Here is a 20,052-nt window from a genome sequence, read left to right on the forward strand (position 1 = left end):
GGTTTTCCATCAGAAGCACTACGTCGCCCACCGCTAATTTCAATAGACTTTACACGGCGGAGCCCCCGCCTAGTAGCTTTTCTGGATTTCAACTGGAGTTTCAGGTCCTTGCACAACACCTACGACGTGCAAAACTCTTTTTCCCTCTAATCCCGAGAGAGAACAGTCCGAAGAAATCTGCCCCCGGCGTCTCCACCCAAAACGCTCTTTCCTCCACCAGCCTGCCCCCACCTTCTTCCTTCCCTCCCTCCTTTCCCTGGGCTCTACAATCTGTCAGAGAAGTTGTGTACAAACTACGCCGCCGGCCTGCGCGATGCTCCGCTCGTGGCCTGAGAGGGGTGCGGTCCCAGAGAGGGAAGGCGGGGCCTTTTTTTTTTTTAATTTAACAAGACTCTTCCCTCTCATAGGCTAGCCGCCCACGCAGGGCCGGCCCAGGAGCCTTCGGATAAGCCACTGGCCCCGCCAGTCAAGAGCCGAAGCCCCGCCTCCCTGGAGTAGGGTGAAATAGAGGCGGGCATCATGTGTCAGTAGACAGCCGGGGCCAGGTACGGGCGTTTGCACGGAGCGGTCGTGGGAGCTGGAATCCCGGGGTGTGTTGTAGTGGGGTGGGGCGGCGGAGAAAGTGGCAGCCCGGAAGACGGGACGTCGGAGTTCACGCGTGCCGCGAGTGGAAGACTTTGGGCTTGTTGTTGGGTGTTTGTTTTTTTTTAAACCGCCGCTGCCGCTGCTGCTGCTGCTCGGCGGGGTCGGTCGGTGGGAGCGCCCAGAGCCTCCCTCCCTCACCTCTCGGTGTGCCCCCTCTCCCTTCCCCCTCCACCCCCCAACTTCCTAGCCCTCGCTGCGGGGTCGGAGCGGAGGCGGGGAGCGCGCTCCATCCACAGCCTCTGCCCAGCCAGCGAGCGAGCGAGCGGAGCGGCGGCTCTGTCCCCGGAGCTGCCCTGCGAGCGAGCGAGCGAGCATAGCCATGGCTACGAGGGTGCTGACCATGAGCGCCCGGCTGGGGCCGGTACCGCAGCAGCAGCAGCAGCAGCCGCCCCAGGACGAGCCCGTGTTCGCCCAGCTCAAGCCCGTGCTGGGAGCCGGGAACGCGGCCCGCGAAGCGGCGCTCTTCCCCGGGGAGGAGATAAAGCACCCGCACCACCATGCCCACCATCCCCAGCAGCCTCAGCAGCAGCAGCCGCCCCAACAGCAGCAGCAGCCCCAGCCCGGGAGCACCAGGCTCCCGGCCGAGGAGCTGGTCCAGGTAGGAAGAAGTGCGCTCTCCTCTCGGGTGTGTCCCGCAGTAACTCTCCCCTTCGGGGTAGAGGGACAGCGGCGCTAGGGCGTGGATGGAGGGGGGGAGGGGGGACCTCCGCCCTGGGTGTGCAGGTTCGGGGACCCGCGTAAGCGGAGGAAAAGTCGAGGTGCCATCCAGCACACACTGGTTATGGAGTGAATCTGGGCGAAACCGCCTGGAAGCGTTTGAAAACAGAATTGGGGGCGGTCTATTTAACATGCGTCTCTGTGTCTGGGAGGAAAAAGAGCTACAATTTTAAACCCTTGATTTCTCTTCCCTCCCCCCCCCCCACCCGCAAAAGCCTCCAATACTAAACCTTCTTCCTGAATACCCTACCTGCTGGGGGAGTGTTGGCTTTTGGAACGGTTTTCCGTACGTCCACCTTGTAACGTGTAGTCGAAATGGGTTGCTGGGGAATGCTCTGCTCCTTAGGAGACTACCGCACAAATCTTGGCTTCCTTAACCTGCCCTAGACTCGTGGTGGGGCTGTGGTTGGGAAACGGGGAGGGTGGTGAGGTTGGTACATGTGTGGACGTGAGTTCCTCTTAGAAGGGGCTAAAGGGACTGCGTGTGTATAAGAGAGTCGTTTTCTTGGAGTGTGCGCGCAAATTTCCTCTTGGATCAGTGCTGAAAGCTTGGCAGTTGGCTCTGCACTTGCCTAGTAGCAGAATTAGAGCAGCCGCCTGTTTCTCTCGCCCACGCAGAGAGTCATATAGCCCAGAAAAAACTTCCCGGGACTTTTAGCCTGTCCCGAAAAAAAAAAAAAGTTGGAAACATACCCACATGCAAACAGCTGGAAGAGCTAAAATCAGAAACCACTAACCACAACGTGAGCCTAGTGCACGAAAGGGTTTACTTTAGTTTTATTTCCAGACACTTTATTTAATAGCCTCTTTTGGTGTATTGTGTACTTGAACACCCAAACCTTCTACTCGGTGAGGAGCAATGTCACAGGGTTTGTTAGATGGTAATGTCGTTTGTCAGTGATGTGGCTCACATGACATGTTAATTTTTATTTTTAAATGGGAGCCTAGTCCGGGAAATCCAGTACATGTCCACAGTAAGTGAATCAAGTTCAGAAATGAAACTCCTTTTGAAATTACGCAGGACTAGAAAATGACTACCTAATCCTGTGATTAACATTTCTGGGTTGTGAGTCTGTTCAGGTGGAGAGAGAAAGAGAGAGAGAGATTGTGTGTGTGTGTGTGTGTGTGTGTGTGTGTGTGTGTGTGTAGTTTTAGGGCTACTGAAGGAATATGACATAGCTGGACTTTTTACAGAGTAAGGGGGAATGTAGCATTTGTCCACTGAAGAGTACATGATAAATGTTTTGCTGATGACTGTGCTGGTAATGTGTCAGGCTATATCCACCCACAGGCTCCTTAGCACCACTATACCAAGGGAATGGTTTTCCCCTAGGTAATTAAAGATCTGTTTAAGATAGGGATATGAATAGGAACATTTCATTATCATATTAACCAATTACAGGTTCTGTTGATAAAAATAAATGTTTAATCAAGTATTTTGTTCAAAGGTCACTTTTTGGGGGGAAACACTGTATTTTAAGTTTTCATTAAATTTTTGAAATAAAGTCACCGGAATATCCAAGAGATGTATTTTGTTTTTAATATTTTTAATTTTTAACAATTAAAAGGGAAAATAGCCTTGAAGATGAAATTTCCTGAAGTTAATTAACATCGCTTCTCTTATTTCAAAAATGTTCTTTAAGTATGTTGTGAAGACTGGAAGACATAATACAGCATTATCACAATACAGTGCTTTAATTGTAATAACTAATAGGACAAAAATCATGTGCTTTTTTATGGGTAATGCTTTATTGCATCAGAAAGGAATGATATTTTTACTCTTGCTTCCTTTTTTCTTTGTCTCCCTTTCCTTTAGTTTTTTTGTCTGGGGTCAGTTTTTGTTTTTTGTTTTTTTAATTGGGTGGTGGTGTAATTTTCAGTCTCTGAACTAATTATGAAAGACAGAATGGCCGGAGTAAATGTCTTGCTATATTTATAGCTCACGGGGAGATTTGCACTAATATGCTTTACTGGAGTAGTCAGGGGTCTGTTTTGGCTTTTGTACCCCCGTCCTCCAATTTAATAACGTGTTTTTTTTTCCTCCATAAATGATTAAAAATAGGTGGGTTATGTGTGTGTGTTTGAATTTTTTTTAGACGAGATGTGAAATGGAGAAGTATCTGACACCTCAGCTTCCACCAGTTACTATCATCCCAGAGCATAAGAAGTACAGGAGAGACAGTGCCTCAGTCGTAGACCAGTTCTTCACGGACAGTGAAGGGTTACCTTACAGTATCAACATGAATGTCTTCCTCCCTGACATCACCCACCTGAGAACTGGCTTGTACAAAACTCAGAGACCGTGCGTAACCCACATCAAGACAGAACCTGTGACCATTTTCAGCCATCAGAGTGAAACTACTGCTCCTGCCCCTGCCCCAGCCCCCACCCAGGCTCTTCCGGAATTCACCAGTATATTCAGCTCCCACCAGACTGCAACTCCAGATGTGAACAACATTTTCATCAAGCAAGAACTTCCAACACCAGATCTTCACCTTTCTGTCACCCCCCAGCAAGGCCAGTTGTACCAACTTTTGAGTTCACCGGATTTAGATATGCCCACTTCTACAAACCAGACAGCAGTAATGGACACACTTAATGTCTCCATGCCAGCAGCCATGGCAGGCCTTAATACACTCACCTCAGCTGTTCCACAGACTGCAATGAAGCAATTCCAGGGTATGCCCCCCTGCACATACACAATGCCAAATCAGTTTCTTCCACAACAGGCCACTTACTTCCCCCCTTCACCACCAAGTTCAGAGCCTGGAAGTCCAGACAGACAAGCAGAGATGTTGCAGAATTTAACACCCCCTCCTTCTTATGCTGCTACAATTGCTTCTAAACTGGCAATTCACAATCCAAATTTACCAGCCACCCTGCCAATTAATTCACAGAGCATCCAAACAGTCAGATACAATAGAAGGAGTAACCCAGATCTAGAGAAGAGACGAATACACTACTGTGATTATCCTGGTAAGTCATCTCACCTAGCAGAGCACCAGTCGTCATAGTTAGCATTTTCGGTGCTCTTTTAATCTTCAATTTTAAGATTAAAGCTTCTTAGAAAAGTACTACTTGTCAGCAGCAAGATCAGGCTCCCGATTTTTATTCTTTCTTCAGATTTGGGATCCAAAGACATGCACTGCTAATAATAGGTACTGGCAGGAAAACTCAAGTTTGGGGGGAAAAAAGATGTTTATAAACTTCACCTCTTTAAAAAAAGAAAATCAAGAACTTTAGTTATATCTTTAATTAAAAATAATATAAGGCAGTATATGGAAAAGTGGAATACTTATGACAATTTAGTGGTACTTTCCCAAATTTTAGACAACTTTTCAAATTTCAATTTGTTTTGAATCTCAAATCTTTGAACAATTAACCTTGCATGTACAAGTGTACGTACATTACCCATTCATATACACTGAAGCCGATAAGGGAAATTCTCTCTTTCTGTCATCAACTATGAGGTACACATTGTTTGCACTACATACTATGACTGAATGTGGTGTTCTAAGATCTACGTTGGAAGTTCACAACATATTTTTTAAAAACTAGGCTTAAATTTCACTTCTGGTTATTTGATTCTCTTTTGCACATACTTGAAATCAGACTTCAGAGCAGGGAGATTTGGGTGGGTAGAAAAGAAGTCAGACCTCCTTGCCCTTATTTCTTTTTTGAAGATCTGCAAAGATGTCTATATACTTAATAGTTTGAAAATGGGGTTCTAATAGTGTTACTTTGTAACTACATACGTGATCCCAAATATGGAGTGACTACCACAATGTAGGTTTGGACAAGTTGCTGACATAAGATAGTTTCTGCCTTTAATACAGGGTGTAATTTATTTACTGTGGTACATGATATGGCATGACAAATGCTGAATGAAGAAACAAATGTAGACATATGGAAAATTACTGTAATCTTGGGTAATAATAACTAAGTTAATTCTAGGGGACATTTAAGACTTTAAAAAATTTAAGGATGTAAGTCACTGAAGTATCTGTTGGAACATAAACACAGACATTTTCCAGTTGTAACTGGGCTCCTAGGTCTATTTTTCTTATCTATAAGAACAAGCTCCTAATGTTTTTTGACTAATGGGATACTTCAGTAAAAACTTGATTTTAAATGTGAAGCTCCACACGAGGGGTTTCATCTTGATTTTAAACATTGAATCATCAGACATAAAAGATTTCGAAAGGATCCACAAAATGACAAGCTGTTCCTCCTCTCTCTTATTTTAGGCTGCACAAAAGTTTATACAAAGTCTTCCCATTTAAAAGCTCACCTGAGGACTCATACTGGTATGTAATTTTCTAGTTAATTCTGGGAGTTGTGTAAATATCGTAAGTGGTATTCATCCTTTTAAAAGCCAAAACCTGTTTGATCTCTTCTTTCTCCTGTCAACTTTATTTTTTTTTTAATGGCCTGCCTTTTCAGCATGGGCTTGGCTCAAGCCTCCAGTTAAGTTTAAACATCCAGGACAGTATGGTTCCAGAATGGTCAAAGAGTCTTAATAGAAGAGGTAGTTCTGTCATTTGGCTCTCAGTTCCTCAAAAAATGTAAACAGTGATTTTTACTAATGGATTTAAAAACCTCAATGGCACATGTTATTCCAGGTTTAAAGCTCTGTTTTTTTAAAAAAAAAAACCCTTTCTTTTTTTTTCCTTTGGGAAATGATTTTTCTGGTGATCTGTCACCGTAATTACTAAACATTTTTTTTCTTTTAGCAGTTTAAATATAATTGCTATGCTAATATTTTTAGATTTCACCTTGTTCAGTTCAGCTAAAATATCTCTTTATGTGCATTTTCCCTAGGCAGGTGGGGTTAAAATATTAAAATAAGTGGTCAGGAATTGGCCAGAGTTTGCAAGTCAAGAACTTTTATTTTTATTTTCCCTTAGATATGTGGGGGAGATGATACAATATTTTATTTAAAGAGAATCTGAGACTTACCCACGGCAGAAAACCAGAACGTCTATATTTAGAACCTTTAAAAATAAAAAAATATTTTTGTATAATATACCTATTTCCACAGGCAATTGCTTTTTAATTCTTAATTGCTTTGTTAGCAGTACTATAATCTTAGTCAAGTGCTAAACCATATTTAATGGTGAAGTAGTATTGATAATATATGTTATAGCCAATATATGTATAGTCAAATAATAAAGTATATTTAAAGCTGTGGATTTAAAAGCACCCTCCATTTAGGAAAAATAAGGGTTAGATAAAGTCTGAATAATATGGTATTACCTGAAGTTCAAAGAAAAAGTTTGTTAATATAAGCAATGACCTAGCACAATGTATTATTCTGTCATTGCTATGGAAACAAGAGTATTCAACAGTTACTTTGAATGGTTTGTTGGATTAGTGTAAAGACTTGAATCTCCCCAGGCTAGATGTTACTATGGAAATTGAATTTTGATAAATGAAGTAGTTATCTCTAACTGCTGCATTAAAGAAGTAAAAGCATTTGAACAAAGGTCACTGCTTGAACATACTTAATAGGAATAAGATTTTCAGACATTTTGTATATGTAGTAGGAGCCATGACTTGATGGTCTAGAGATGGCAATACTACACATCAGAACACTAAACACTTTGTTTCTAATAGATGAAGTATTTTTTTTTATTCAGGACTCCTTGGCCTTTTGATTGAATTTTGAAAATGAAAGGACATCTTCACTATCACTTAAAAAAACAGGTTGTTTTGGCTGATGATAGGCACAAATGTGACATGATGTTGATACAATCACTTTTAAAACCTTGGAAACACAATTGACCATTAAGGACCTACTATGTGCGAAGCTCATGGAAAGTTAAAATTAAATTATTCCATAAAGGAATTCTGCTTTTCTAATCAAGAAAAATGAGTGATATTAGGTTTAGGCATATGATAATGTTGAACAAATAATGGACATGATTTTTTAAAAACCAAGAAAGAATACCTTCACATTGCATTTTCCGTATAGGCTTAATGTTTTACTTGAAAAAATAATTTTAAGTGTCGAGGTTGTCTTTTTACTGGGTTTTGAGCTTTTTTTTGAAAGGCTTTGGGTGTGTGAGATAGGGAAAAGAGTTGGTAAAGATTTGACATCTTCTAGAAAAGAAGCATTGTAGTTAAATTGTTTATTACTATGTAATTATCTTATACTGCCCGAGTTGGAGCCAGTTGTATCTAAATAGCCTTTCAACCACGTCAGATTTTTAGCGCTCTTAAACTTTTAGTGTGATGGGGGGGGTGGGGGGTGTTGGGTTGGGTTCAGGAACTTGACCTGTAACTGGCTTTTTCTTTGTGCATTGTAATTTTAAAAACAAGACATTGTTAAAATAAAAAGATCATTCCTGGTTTGGTTTACATAGCCATCAACTTTTTTCATTTATTCACTAAGAAGTTTTTCCTTCATCTAACAAGTGAGTGAGGCTATGTAATCCAGTTTAATAAAGTTTTGTTTGATAGTCTTTCAAATGCCTTGGGGAGGGCTTTAGCAGACTTGTTCATCTGGCTAAACCCGTTCTTCAGTAGTCATTGAGCACTGAAGTTGTTTTCTCCTTATTCTGAGTTCTTAGACAATGCCTTTTAAATTTGCCTGTGCTATCTCTTTGCATGCTCCCCACCCCCACCAGTTGTGTTAAATACGGGTGCCCTAAGCAAGTCAAGATACACTTTGTTTTTTCTGTTGAGGTTTGGATAATTGGTAATTTTCAAAGTGTTTTCACTCTTATTTAGTAGATTTTGTTTCATTTCCCACTGGCGCAAATTTAGCATGTTAGGACACTTGGAAATGTTTTAAAAATAATAACTTAACATTTCTCCAATTTTCTAAGATGTATGTTACAAAGCACTTTGCTCACATCATGGGAGATAGATAATTTTTATTAAAATGAACATCAAGGCATAGAGATGTTATTAAATCTTTGATTTCTTTTGATCCTACTTCATCTGTTTTATACATTTAAAACCAGAGGTGGAGAACCTGCGGCCTGAAGGCCACATGTGGCCCTGTAGATCCTCAGGTGTGGCCCTTTGACTGAATACAAACTTCACATGACAAATTCCCTTAAGAAAAAGATTTGTTCTGTAAATCTTGGTCCCAGTCAAAAGTCTGCACCCAAGGACCTCAGGTTCCTCACCCCTGTTTAAAACCATTCTCAAAATGGCGAGTCCATGGTCTTCATCAGACTTCCAAAAGGAGGTCTATGATACAAAAAACATTAAGAAACCCTGATCTGTAGGTGTCGATGTAAATAGTTAAATCATCATGTTAATCTAAAGTGTAAGCACTCTCCTGATACTTTCTCATTCCTTCTATTAACAACTGTGTCAATTTAATCTGAAGTTACCTAAAGTCATAGCCCTTTGGTTTTTCCCATTTATCTTCCCTCTTGATCTTTAAATCCACCCAATGTGCTATCATAAATTGCCATAAACTGGAGAGAAGAGAACCCTACGAACAAGCTGTGTGTGTGTGTGGGGGGGGCACGCCTGTCCTTAAAAGAAAATTGAAAGTATCCCAAAGCATCAGTATTCTGAGCAGTAAGCTTGAATGAGTTCTTTTCCATTGGGTGTACTTGTTGCATATGTTTTAAATAAATTTTTGCAGAAAAAAATATAAAGCCTTTTCTTTTAAATGACAATTTTTTCATCTTGTATTTTGTCATCTGTATTTTGTCTTTACCATATTTCCTAGTCACATGGAGATATACTGCATTAATCAAAAATGTAGCTAACTTTGAGAGACCATTCCAATGCCACCTTGTATGTAGAGATGTGATATTTGTGTTTGTATGCTCTCCCTCGCCCGATGGTCATTTTTTTCCCCATTAATTTCAGTGATCTAGAACATGGCCCAGAACTAGGAAACTAGCAACAAGGCCTTGAAAGCAAAAGATGACACCAAGTTCATGTACTAAAGACCTTAACCTATTTTCTCAGTCTATTTACTCTTCTACTCTTACTTAAGATTAAAAAGACTTAAGAACTCAAAAAGCACAAGTCAAGGGTGACAATCCTAGAAGCAAACAACCCTCTATACTTCCATAGGACATCCCCCCCAATATATGAGGGTGTTATGATGCCTAAAGTTTATTATTAAATAACTGGATCACATTTATTTACCACTTTAAGGTTTTATAAAGATTTTGCTTTGCCTACAAGTATTATTTGCCCCCCCCATTTTGTAAGTAAGGAGATTGAGATATGTGGGTATATATAGCTGGTTAAGTATATAGTTAACTTCTGTTTTGTGTTTATTTCATATGTGCATACATGTATAGATAGATGCATTACTTTTAAAGAAAGCTTTCAATCTCAAATGATTTAAAAAGATTTTATTTCAAAGAGTGGATTTAGTACCTGGGAAATTAATTCAAGGTTGTCAAGAAATGGTTTCTGAGGTTGCTCCTTAATATTTTGATAATTGCATTTATTTCAAATGCTTATACATTTCTCATTAATGATTATTTATCGTCCATTTAGAATTTTGTATTGGCATCCTTTTTAGACGATGGCACGTGGAAATGCTTTGGAAATTACATTCTGTGTTTTTAAGTGCTTAGTGTGTGCCAGGCACTGCTCTAGGCATCCAGAGAGCTCAGTTTTGTTGATTAGGCTAGTTTTATCATGAATACTTGATTAATGTCCTTTTTTTCCTTGGTAGTAGCACATGCAACAACTAGTTTTATCGTGTACTTTGTGAAACTGGGGTAAAAGGTCTAGAAAACTTGGATACCTGTAGGAATGAATTTCATTTTTATTACAGAAATTGAGATCTGTAAGACATGAAACAGTGAATAAGTTACTCTCAAGGTCTATCTCTGAAGCTGTGTGTTGGGCGAATCACTTAACTTTGGTGTCCTAGGCCACTTTCAAAGACTAAAATGTGAAGAAAGTACTGATCTACAATTGGTAATTAAAAAAAAGTTACCTTACTAGAAATTGCCTATACCATTGAAATCTCACTTAGACCTACCCCCCCCCCCCAAAAAAAAAAGTCTTTACGTAAGAGGTAAAAAGATTCTTAGAGATGACCTTGAAATGCAGTCCTTTGTAGAAAGGAATAGATAAGATCTAAACATAGCATGTTGATTAAATTTCACATGATTTAAAAAATTTCACATCATCTTAAAAACTTTTTCAATAAGCTTTTGGGAATGGAAAAGTAATTTTGTAGCATTTAACACTTAACAATCTAAGAGGATGGCCTTAGTCAGGAAGATGGGGATGTGCCTAACATAGGAGCTTAGTAAATGTTCATTCTAATAATATTTCTCATTAATGAGACAGCTGTATTCTAATATCTTACTTTACTAGAAACTTTACCGCAGGAGACATAATGATTCATTATAGAATATATGTTTCCTGCTTAACTGTATCTTGGAAAGATACATTCTTGGACTGTTTCAAGAGACAGACCCTCCTGCTTCTCTGACAGGATTAGGTGCAGAGAATTTAGCTGAACCTGGGGCTCCATACTCTTGGGTACCCTGGATTTGTGAGACTTAGAAATTCAAACTTATGCCTGAACCTCAGAATACTTTTTCAATGATCCAGAGTGGTTTTATTGGTTCTGTTCCTGAACCTGTGTATCTTCACATTGCTCCACTTAGTCTGTGTGCAGTAAGGCAGATCTTTATATCAAGGAAAGGGCATTATAGTGCAATATCTTTGCAGCCAGAGGCCCTGTGTTTTAATTCTGCAAGTCACAACCTCTCTGTGCCTCAGTTTCATCTGTAAGATAAAAGGAGTTGGAGTAAGTGATCTCTAAGGTCCTGGCTCTTAATCTGTTATCCTAGGAATTATTTTGCCCCATCTTCCCCGCCCCCCCTCCAGGTCTCTCTCTCTCACACACACACAGTGGAGCTTTTTCTTATGTTAGGTAACATTTGTTTAGAAATATGGTTCAGTTTATAACTTTTGGTCATAAAAAGCAAACCAATTTTTTTTCTTTTGAGATTGTATTTAAGTAAACAATTCAGTTTAAAAATTTTTTGAAGGCTTACTGTGGTCGTGGCTGAACATTATCATCACAAAAACTGAAGTTAAATCCTTGGCAGTGAGGTTGAAGGCTTTCTTTGAAGTTTGTGATCTAGAAATAAGATTTTTAACAATTCAATCAAACTCTTTTAAATTTCAATGAGAGGTTAATGAAAATAAAGCTAAATCTCTCCCCTTTCCTCCCAAAATCTATCCCAGGTTAAGGTAACCTCTAGATAGGTACTGTAAGATGAGGGGCTTTGGAGTAATTGGCCTCTGAGGTCTTTTCAGTTCTAAATCTAAGATCTTATTTTATCTCACAGTCTGTATTTTGGGTAATAAAATACCCATGATACAAATTCAGTAAGTTTTATTTTCCTTTAGACTACCAGGGAGTTCTGTGGGTTGACAAGGCAGTAGTTTTCTGTTCCTTACAAAAAAAATGAGAAAAGATTTGCAGATTGTCTAAGTTAGGTTTTGACATCACATACATACATACATACATACATGTATACATTTTACTTCTGTATTCCCTATATCCCAGCACAGTGCTGGCATCTATTAGACACTAGGCATGGTTTGCTTGATTTTTTTTTTTCTAAATGTTACATGAGTACTGCTACACCTAGAAGTTGTAATTTCATTGGTGTGGGTATTTATTTGCCTATTGATTGACTCAGCTCTGTAATCCTTCTATGTCTTAATAATTGATTCAGCTCTGTAATCCTATTTTTAATAAAGGGCATTCATTCTTGGGTAGTTGTGGCCAGTATTGTTTTGATGAGACTTCCCTAATGTAAGCTTAGGTGATGGGCTTCCAGATTAGATGGTTAACGTCCAGTTTGATAGAACCTGTTAGCTTGAGATCTACTTGCGTAGGGTCTTCAAGGAACCAGGTTCATTTTTTGCCATTGTATATTGACTTATAATTTAGAGAGAGCTATACGAATTGGCTGTCATGACTACTTTTAAAATGATGCAGAAAAGTATTTCCTCTAGAAATATTGCCACTTCTCTTTATTAGAAGAACCTTGACCACATTCTCATGAAAGTATTAGCTATGAAGCTGACGACTCAGTCCATTTATTCTGTAGGTTCTTCTCAATCTGCAATTTCCAATTGCATCATTTGCTCTTAGCTTCTTAACTAGATTTTCTGTGCATGCTGGCAGTAAATACATGAGATGAACAGCCAGTTTTTTAATGTAGCTTATCATGACTCCTAAAAGATTTACAAATATAGTCTGACAGAATGAAGAGGAAGTATGGCATTGATTTGTTTTTTCTCTCACCTGGTGCTACTACTTTTTAGAAAATTATAAATTAGCTTTGTTTACATGTAACTCTTCTCAGAATTGCCTAGGTGAATCTTCCTTTTAAGTTAAGAGTCCTTCCAATCTTAAAATGAGCTTCCCTGCTGCCAGAGTTCCCACTTGTGGTTCCAGAGAGTCTAGGTATTTAAAACCCCAATGCTACCTCCATTAAGCAACTCCTCTTAAGCAAAATTTCACAAGTGGCTTTATAATCAATGCATAGTTTGGAACAATACTTATGTGTTTTTAAAATCAAGGCATCTGTTCTCCGTTTTGCTAATGGAATATTTAAATGTGATATTAAGGCAAAGTTACAGGCACCTATTCTTAATGTCCATCTCCTGATTTGCTTTCTTAAAGCATTTTTTCTCCTTTTATTATTCTATTCCAAACTTAACATGGCTATTTTCAATGCATAGTTAATATTTTTCTTAAAAGATTAGGATTGCTAATTTTTCATACTTCTTAAAAATAGAATTATGTAATACATAAGATTAAGAAAGTGGGAGCTTGTTTTCCAAGTTGTGAAAACTTGTAATTTTTCTTAGCTGTTGGAAAGCTTTATATTAACTGCAAGAATTTTAAAAAATACATTTTATGTTGAAAGAGCCTAACAAAATATTTTAAATTTGGTGGCATTGGAAGGGGGTTTGTGCAAAAATCCAATTAAACTTATGAAACCTCAATCCTGTTGAAATATAACTTAAAAGGAAGGCAGTTCAGTTTCCCAGAAGTACTGTGTATAGTATTTCTGGCTGTGGAAGAAAGGGCTAGAGTGTGCTATTTGGCCCGAAGTTGGTACCAGCTTCCTCCATGGTGTTTTACTTGAGCCGTGTTGACACTTTAACAAATCCCATGGAAGCTTCGCTGAAGTGGAGGAGGAGCTGGGTTGTGCTTTTACAGTAAAATATCTGCTTGATACAATGATCTAATAACTAAAGTCTAGGAAACCAAGAATATTCTTGTTTGAATTAATCTATAGGCATACAAGTGTTGGAATAGAACCAAGATTTCAGAAATTTAATGGCTACTGTATTTCACACAATCAGTAAAATAAACTTTCAGACTATCAGCAGTCTTATTATTTCTTCATAGCCAACAAAAATATTGGACAAAAGGGTCTACTGTCCCTTGTTGTTAAGGTAAATCCTGACAACCCAATCTTTCTTGCTCGTTAAATTCTGCAAAAGGGTCAAACGATTTTTTTTAAAATAAGGTAATTTTAGGCAATTTTTTTCTCACCACAGAAACCAGGGATAAATTCTTCTTTCCAATAAATAGCAGAAAAGTACATATCTAGTATGCTTAGCTCCAGAATTTGTATATTTTTCATGAGGAATAAAAAATACTTTCCTTCCCTGTAAAAAAGATGGTCTTATTTTGATTTACTCCTAAGTTGTTTTTTTCAGCCACAGCACTAGCTGTATCTCCAAGTCAGAAATTAAGTGTGTCCTGTTTGAATATGTACAAAATAAACAGGCTAAAAATGCTAGAAGTGATAAAGACATATTCACCTCCTGCTCCTCCAGGACACAGCTGGTGGTGAGGTGGATAGAGGGCTAGACCTGGTTCAGGAAGATTGGAGTTCAAATCAAACCTCAGACATGATTAGTTGTGTGATTCTGGACAGTCAAATCACTACCATTTTGCCTTGGTTTCCTCAACTGCAAAATGGGAGTCATAGCAGACATGGTACCTTCTATATAAATGGCTTGTTCTCAGCTTCGTTCGTCCTCTTTGCTTTAAAAGTGAGCAATTGTTGGTGTTGAAGTAAATAATTGAAATGTTGGAAATGCACTTGTGTTATAAGTACCTTAGCTTGAGTTGAAAGTGTATTTAAGTTTGAATTCATTTTAAAGTGAATATGAGGGGGAAGTCTTAACTAAAAAGACCCTGATTATATGCAGTTTTAGAATTATACATTCTTTCACCCCCTTTCCAAAATTAAAATATATGTAAAATTTAAAAATATATCATGGCGGGGAGGAGTTTAGGCTTTGAGATGGAAAACCTTTTAAAAAAGAAACTAGTAATTCCCCTTCTCCTTGGCTATCAGTGCACAAGAGAAAAGGAAGGGTACAAGATGGGGAGGGCATTATATCAAAGACTTCAACCACTAAGAAGTAAAGGTGAAGAAGCTTAATTGTTCTAAAAAAAAATAGGAACACCCTTTTTTTTTTTTTCCTATCTCATTCCCTCCAGCAAGTGTGATGTATTTATTTGCCTGGCAGTATAGAACATTTTACTTACTAATTTCATTGTACCTAAGCCAGGCATAGTTACTAATGTAGCAAAAACTGTTATCTGCAAATTGTAGATGTCTCTGTTGGTGTGGAAAGTCTTAAAAATTTAGCATCCATGTAAAATTCCCTTTCCAAACTTCACTTTTAATAAAGTGAATAAAACAAGTAGGTTTTCTTTTCTACTTCCCTCCCACTCCCCCCAGCCCCAATATTTTAAACTCTTTAACTGCTGGACAGTGGATTGTTTGCAGGGATCTTGCTACTTTCTGACAATTGAGCTTTTCTATGCTGTATGGTCGGTCATAAGGCAATTTTTTGATGTGTAAATCTACTACCTACTCTGCTGGATTTTTTCACTCTCAGTCAAGTTTACAGTCATTTACAAACTTGGAGAAAATGTGCAGCAGATTTTTTTTTAAAAGGCCTACTTAACAATCAACAAGCTGATTTCTGACAAGATTAGGTCAACTTCATTTCCAAAAAGTGGTTCAAAAATTGCAGGATTGGGAATACAGCATGAAAATGAAAATGCAAGAAAATAATAAAGCAATGCTTTAGACACATTTTGGAAGTAAAAGAGCTCAAATCTGTGATAGTAGTAGTTCTTTGAAATATTTTTAAAATAGGAAAGAGTTGGGTTAGGCTTTAGGGAGTTAGATTGCACTAGATGACTTCTGAGGTTCCTTATAAGTCTAAATCTGTGATCTTTTGACCAGGACCACTTTCAGGTTTTACATAGGTATAAAAAAAAAGATTATTGCATAAGAAGTAGATAATATATTAGGTGATCAGGAGCTCTTCCCTCCCTTTCCACTCTTGTGTTCCTCATCTTCTGAAGCTTTTAAGAACTAGACTTTTTGGAATGTTTGGGTAAAGTTTTTATATAGATTTTAAGTGTTCGGCAAGACATTTTAGCGAATGGAATGCATGTAATATAAATTATGTTCTAATTATCTGAGAGTGGATGGTATATCAGTATTAGTATCGGTCTTGAAACTTGCTAGCTTTGTAGTCGTGGCTAAAGTCATTTAGCCTCTTCCTCACCTGTGGAATGGGAAGGTTGAGTCCCGGTTTTGGTAACATTACAATACCACATCCCTCTTTTAATCTTTGCCTTTTCCTCAAAATATGAACAGTTGGAAGTAAAAAAAAAATACCAACAGAAGTGGTGAATCATAAATAATTGCTGTAACTCCCCTTTTCCTTGTTCTGTCTTAGGTGATACCTATTTTCTTTGAATGTGCTATCTAACCTACTATACTTTAATTGTTGCAGGTGAAAAGCCGTACAAGTGCACATGGGAAGGATGTGACTGGAGATTTGCTCGCTCTGATGAGTTAACACGTCACTACAGGAAACACACAGGAGCCAAACCTTTTCAATGTGCTGTGTGTAACCGGAGCTTCTCTCGCTCTGATCACCTGGCTCTGCACATGAAAAGACACCAGAATTGAGATGAACTGTTTCTTGAGGCTTGTCAGAGTCTATGCAATTCATTATTGATGTTATGCAGTTAGATGTGGCAAATTTTTAACTATGAACTTACCATAAAGAAATTGAAAACTGGAAGTGTATATTTTGTATATTTAAGAGATAACAGCGAATATGTTATATTAATACCAAAGTGTTCATTCATTTTAAGAGTCTGATATTGCTTGCTGTAACATATATGGCTTTATTTGGCAGGTTTCATCTCAAAACTTGTAGTCACATCTCAAGACCATGAGTATGTAGGTTTGGGTTTTTTGTTTTGTTTTAAAGGGAAGAAGGGAGGGGAGGGATTACCTTGGAAGGGGATGGCGAACATTCGCCTCGTTTTTACTAAGTACCATCATTTATTGTGACCTTCTTTAGTTCACAAATGAGTTGGCAGGCATGGAATGGAATTATGAATTACAATGTCAAGATTTTACTTGGCATTGAATAATTTTTAAATGTTCTGGAATTCTTTGAAGAAGCAATGTATGTGGAAATTCACAAGCAGCCATTGAACAAATGTGTGGGTTTTATTTTTTTTAAAGGATGTGTTGCATATATTTGCTATACAAATTTTTGTAAATGTTCAGATCAGCTCTAGGATTATCACAAGTTAGGATTCTTGTAGAAAAATCAAAAGTTACTGATTTGAAAATAACAGTAGTACATTCACATGGAATTTGTTTTAAGTTGCTTTTCCAAACACTATCCGACATTACTTTATGGTAAAAAAACAAAATCCTGGGAAAAAAACCCACTCTGGTAATCATTCAGACAATGATTAAAAGCAAAATTTATGCACTGATTGAAATAGGGTTGCTTTTAAAGGGGCAAAGCATTTTACATAAATTGTAAATGTCAGTGGCTTAATGAGGAGAGTTACAATATATAAAATGTTAAACCTCTTACAGTAAGCTAAACACAGTATCACTAAAGAAGGATTTATGATGCAGTTTTTGTATACTGAAATGTTAGCTTGTGCAGTACTGCTGCTGGTTCAATGCCAATTTTATTTTATGTGGACGTTGCATGTACTTTATAGTAATGTACAGTAAGATAAGACACAGTAATTTTACTTAAATTACAGTGCAGTCTAGTTAATCCATTGTTAATATTGACGCAGTGTCTGCCTTTAAATATTAAATGACATGTTGAAAATTTAAGGATGCAACTGCTACATTTATGCAATATAGAATAGTAATGTAATGCTGTTAACCAAAGGGCAGAATAATTAAGCAAAATGCCAAAAAAGGGTCTCGAAGCGAAAAATGAAAATTTAATTTTGTTTGAAAATGTTTGTCTTTATTTATTTTGTGGAAGTATAGTGACTTTTTTTTAGAAGACAATTTTACATACACTTGATAAATTATAGTTTTGTTTGTTAGAAAACTTGCTCTTAAAAGAAATGTAAATAGTTGACATGGTGTAAATAATTTTGTAAGAGGCTTAATATGTTTATACATGGAAACATACATACAAAGCATAAATTGGTTGCTGTTTTGCTTCTTTTCCCCCCTTATTTTTGTATTGTGGTATTTCCTATGCAAATAATGGAGCAAACAGCTGTATAGTTGTAGAATTTTTTTTGAGAGAATGAAATGTTTATATATTATGACAATTTTTTTTTTGAAAAATAAAAAGTGCCTAAAACATTTATGGTGTTCTTTTATATTGAACCTCCCTTTTGCTGAATGTCTGAAGGATTAGGTCTTAGCAAGTCACCCTAGGCACTCAGGAGTTGGTAAACTTGAATTGCAATCCCTTTTAACTTAAAATCATCAAAATTATAAATTTTATAGTACATTATATGTCAAATGAGTACTATCATACTGACAATTGACAAATTCCATTCCTGAAGTTAATTATTTAAGCTACTGCCTTACTGGAGCAATTAGTAAATGAATTAGTTCACAAGAATGTTTAAAGATAGCATTTTATAACAGCCAAAACCTTCATTTAAGATAACCAAGACTGGACCTAACATGTAATTAGCCTTTAGAATGGAAGCATAAGGGGAAGCATAATTATTAGCTAATTGTTTTTTCCTTCCTGTGACTATTCTAGGCCAACCTTAATTGTGGTTTGACTTGTGTGTGGAGCGTGGAAAAAGGTGTATGACAGTCATGGTCCACAAGATTCAGAAAGAGTTCAAGCACTGTTTCTGACACTAGTTGTAGGAGTCACTTAACCTTTGGGTGGAACACATATCCCCTCCCCCAACTTTCTCTTAAGAAATTGCATTTTTATCTTTACCAGAGAGATAAGGAGATTGTAAGGGGACTTAGATGCCCTAGATGAATTCAAGTCACCTGACCCAGCTGAATTGTACCTTAGGGACCTGAAAGTACTGGCAGATAAGATTGCTGAGTCACTGTCAGTGATATCTGAAAGATCGTAGAAAATGGGAAAGTTAACGCAAGATTGGAGAGGAAGAGTAAATGTCCCAGTTTTCAAAAAGGGGAAAAGAGAACATGAAGTCTTAACTAGGGACAGTGAGAAATTTTGTGGGGAAAAATTCTTAAGGAAGTGGTAGTTAAAAGAGCTAGCATAGCTTGATTAAGAGCAAGTCATGTCTTTTTTTTTTTTGACTAAATTACTAAACTGGTGGATTCCCCTACTTTGTAGATGAAATTATTAGATAATAATCTCCTGGAGGAGATGAGGAAATAGATGAAATAATGTAATTAGATGGATTTGGAACTGGTTGGATCCAAGATAGTAGTTAATAGTTTGATGTCAAGATAGTAGGTCTCCATTGGCGTTGCTCCAGGATCTGTGGTTGGCCCTGTGTCTTTTACTCATAAAGACAAAGATGGAATACTTGAAATGTGCGAATAACGGAAGGCTAGAAGAAATAGATAAGGCATTGGGATTACAGGAACCAAAAGCACCAGCCTAAGTGTTTAGCTGGACCTAATAAAGTGAAATTCGATAGAGCCAATGTAACATCTTGAACTTGGGTATAAGAAATAAATTTCACAAGTACAAGATGGGAGAGACAGAGGGTCTTCAAAGTTCTAGTTTTAGTGGATTACCAGCTGTATGACATTACTATAATGTAACAGTCAAGTCCTACTGTACTCTGCCCTAATAGTTTCTCAGCTGGAGTATTTTAATTCTTGGCCCCATTTTAGTAAGGGGGAAAGTCTCCAGAGGAGGGTAACCAGACTGGTGAAGACTTGACTGAGTCTGCATCTATGGTTATGAGGATTGCATTTAGCAGCGAGAAGACTCAAAAGGCCATGAATGTTATCTTCAAGCTTTTGAAGAATTGTTACATTAAAGAAGGATAAATCTTGTTCTGTTTGGCCCCAGAGAACAGAACCAGAATTAATGTATTGAAGATGAAAAGAAGGCAGATTTAGGCTTGATGTAAGGAAAACAAAAACTTAAGAGCTATCTAAAAGTGTAATAGGCTGCTTCAAGGAGTGATAGGTGACCCCTTCTTGGAAATCTTCAAGCACAAGCTGGTGTTTTAGTGGAGAGTCCTTTCGTGTATGAGTTCCAATGGCTTAGATAATTTCTGAGATCTCTTCCAATTCAGATTCTATGGTATTCCTGACACCATAAAATCATGTATAAATCATTTGGTGTGAACCAAAAAAACAGCTTAGAAAATTGTTGTATGTGAGAAAGGTTGTGAATGCTAGACCAAGGAGTGTGACCTCTTGATTTTGTATG

The 20,052-nt window shown here is 37.9% G+C and overlaps 1 protein-coding gene across 1 annotated transcript; it reads left to right on the plus strand.

Moving 5' to 3' along the window:
- The first annotated feature begins 838 nt into the window (after positions 1 to 838).
- On the plus strand, positions 839 to 18,025 carry KLF5 (Kruppel like factor 5). The gene is made up of 4 exons (XM_036756479.1): positions 839 to 1,243; positions 3,459 to 4,338; positions 5,610 to 5,669; positions 16,171 to 18,025. The coding sequence occupies exons 1-4, from the start codon at positions 965 to 967 to the stop codon at positions 16,347 to 16,349; spliced, it is 1,398 nt and encodes a 465-aa protein (XP_036612374.1). The 5' UTR covers positions 839 to 964; the 3' UTR covers positions 16,350 to 18,025.
- Positions 18,026 to 20,052: the final 2,027 nt, after the last annotated feature.

The sequence above is a fragment of the Trichosurus vulpecula genome, chromosome 4, assembly GCF_011100635.1.
Source record: "Trichosurus vulpecula isolate mTriVul1 chromosome 4, mTriVul1.pri, whole genome shotgun sequence".
NCBI classification, from domain to species: domain Eukaryota; kingdom Metazoa; phylum Chordata; class Mammalia; order Diprotodontia; family Phalangeridae; genus Trichosurus; species Trichosurus vulpecula.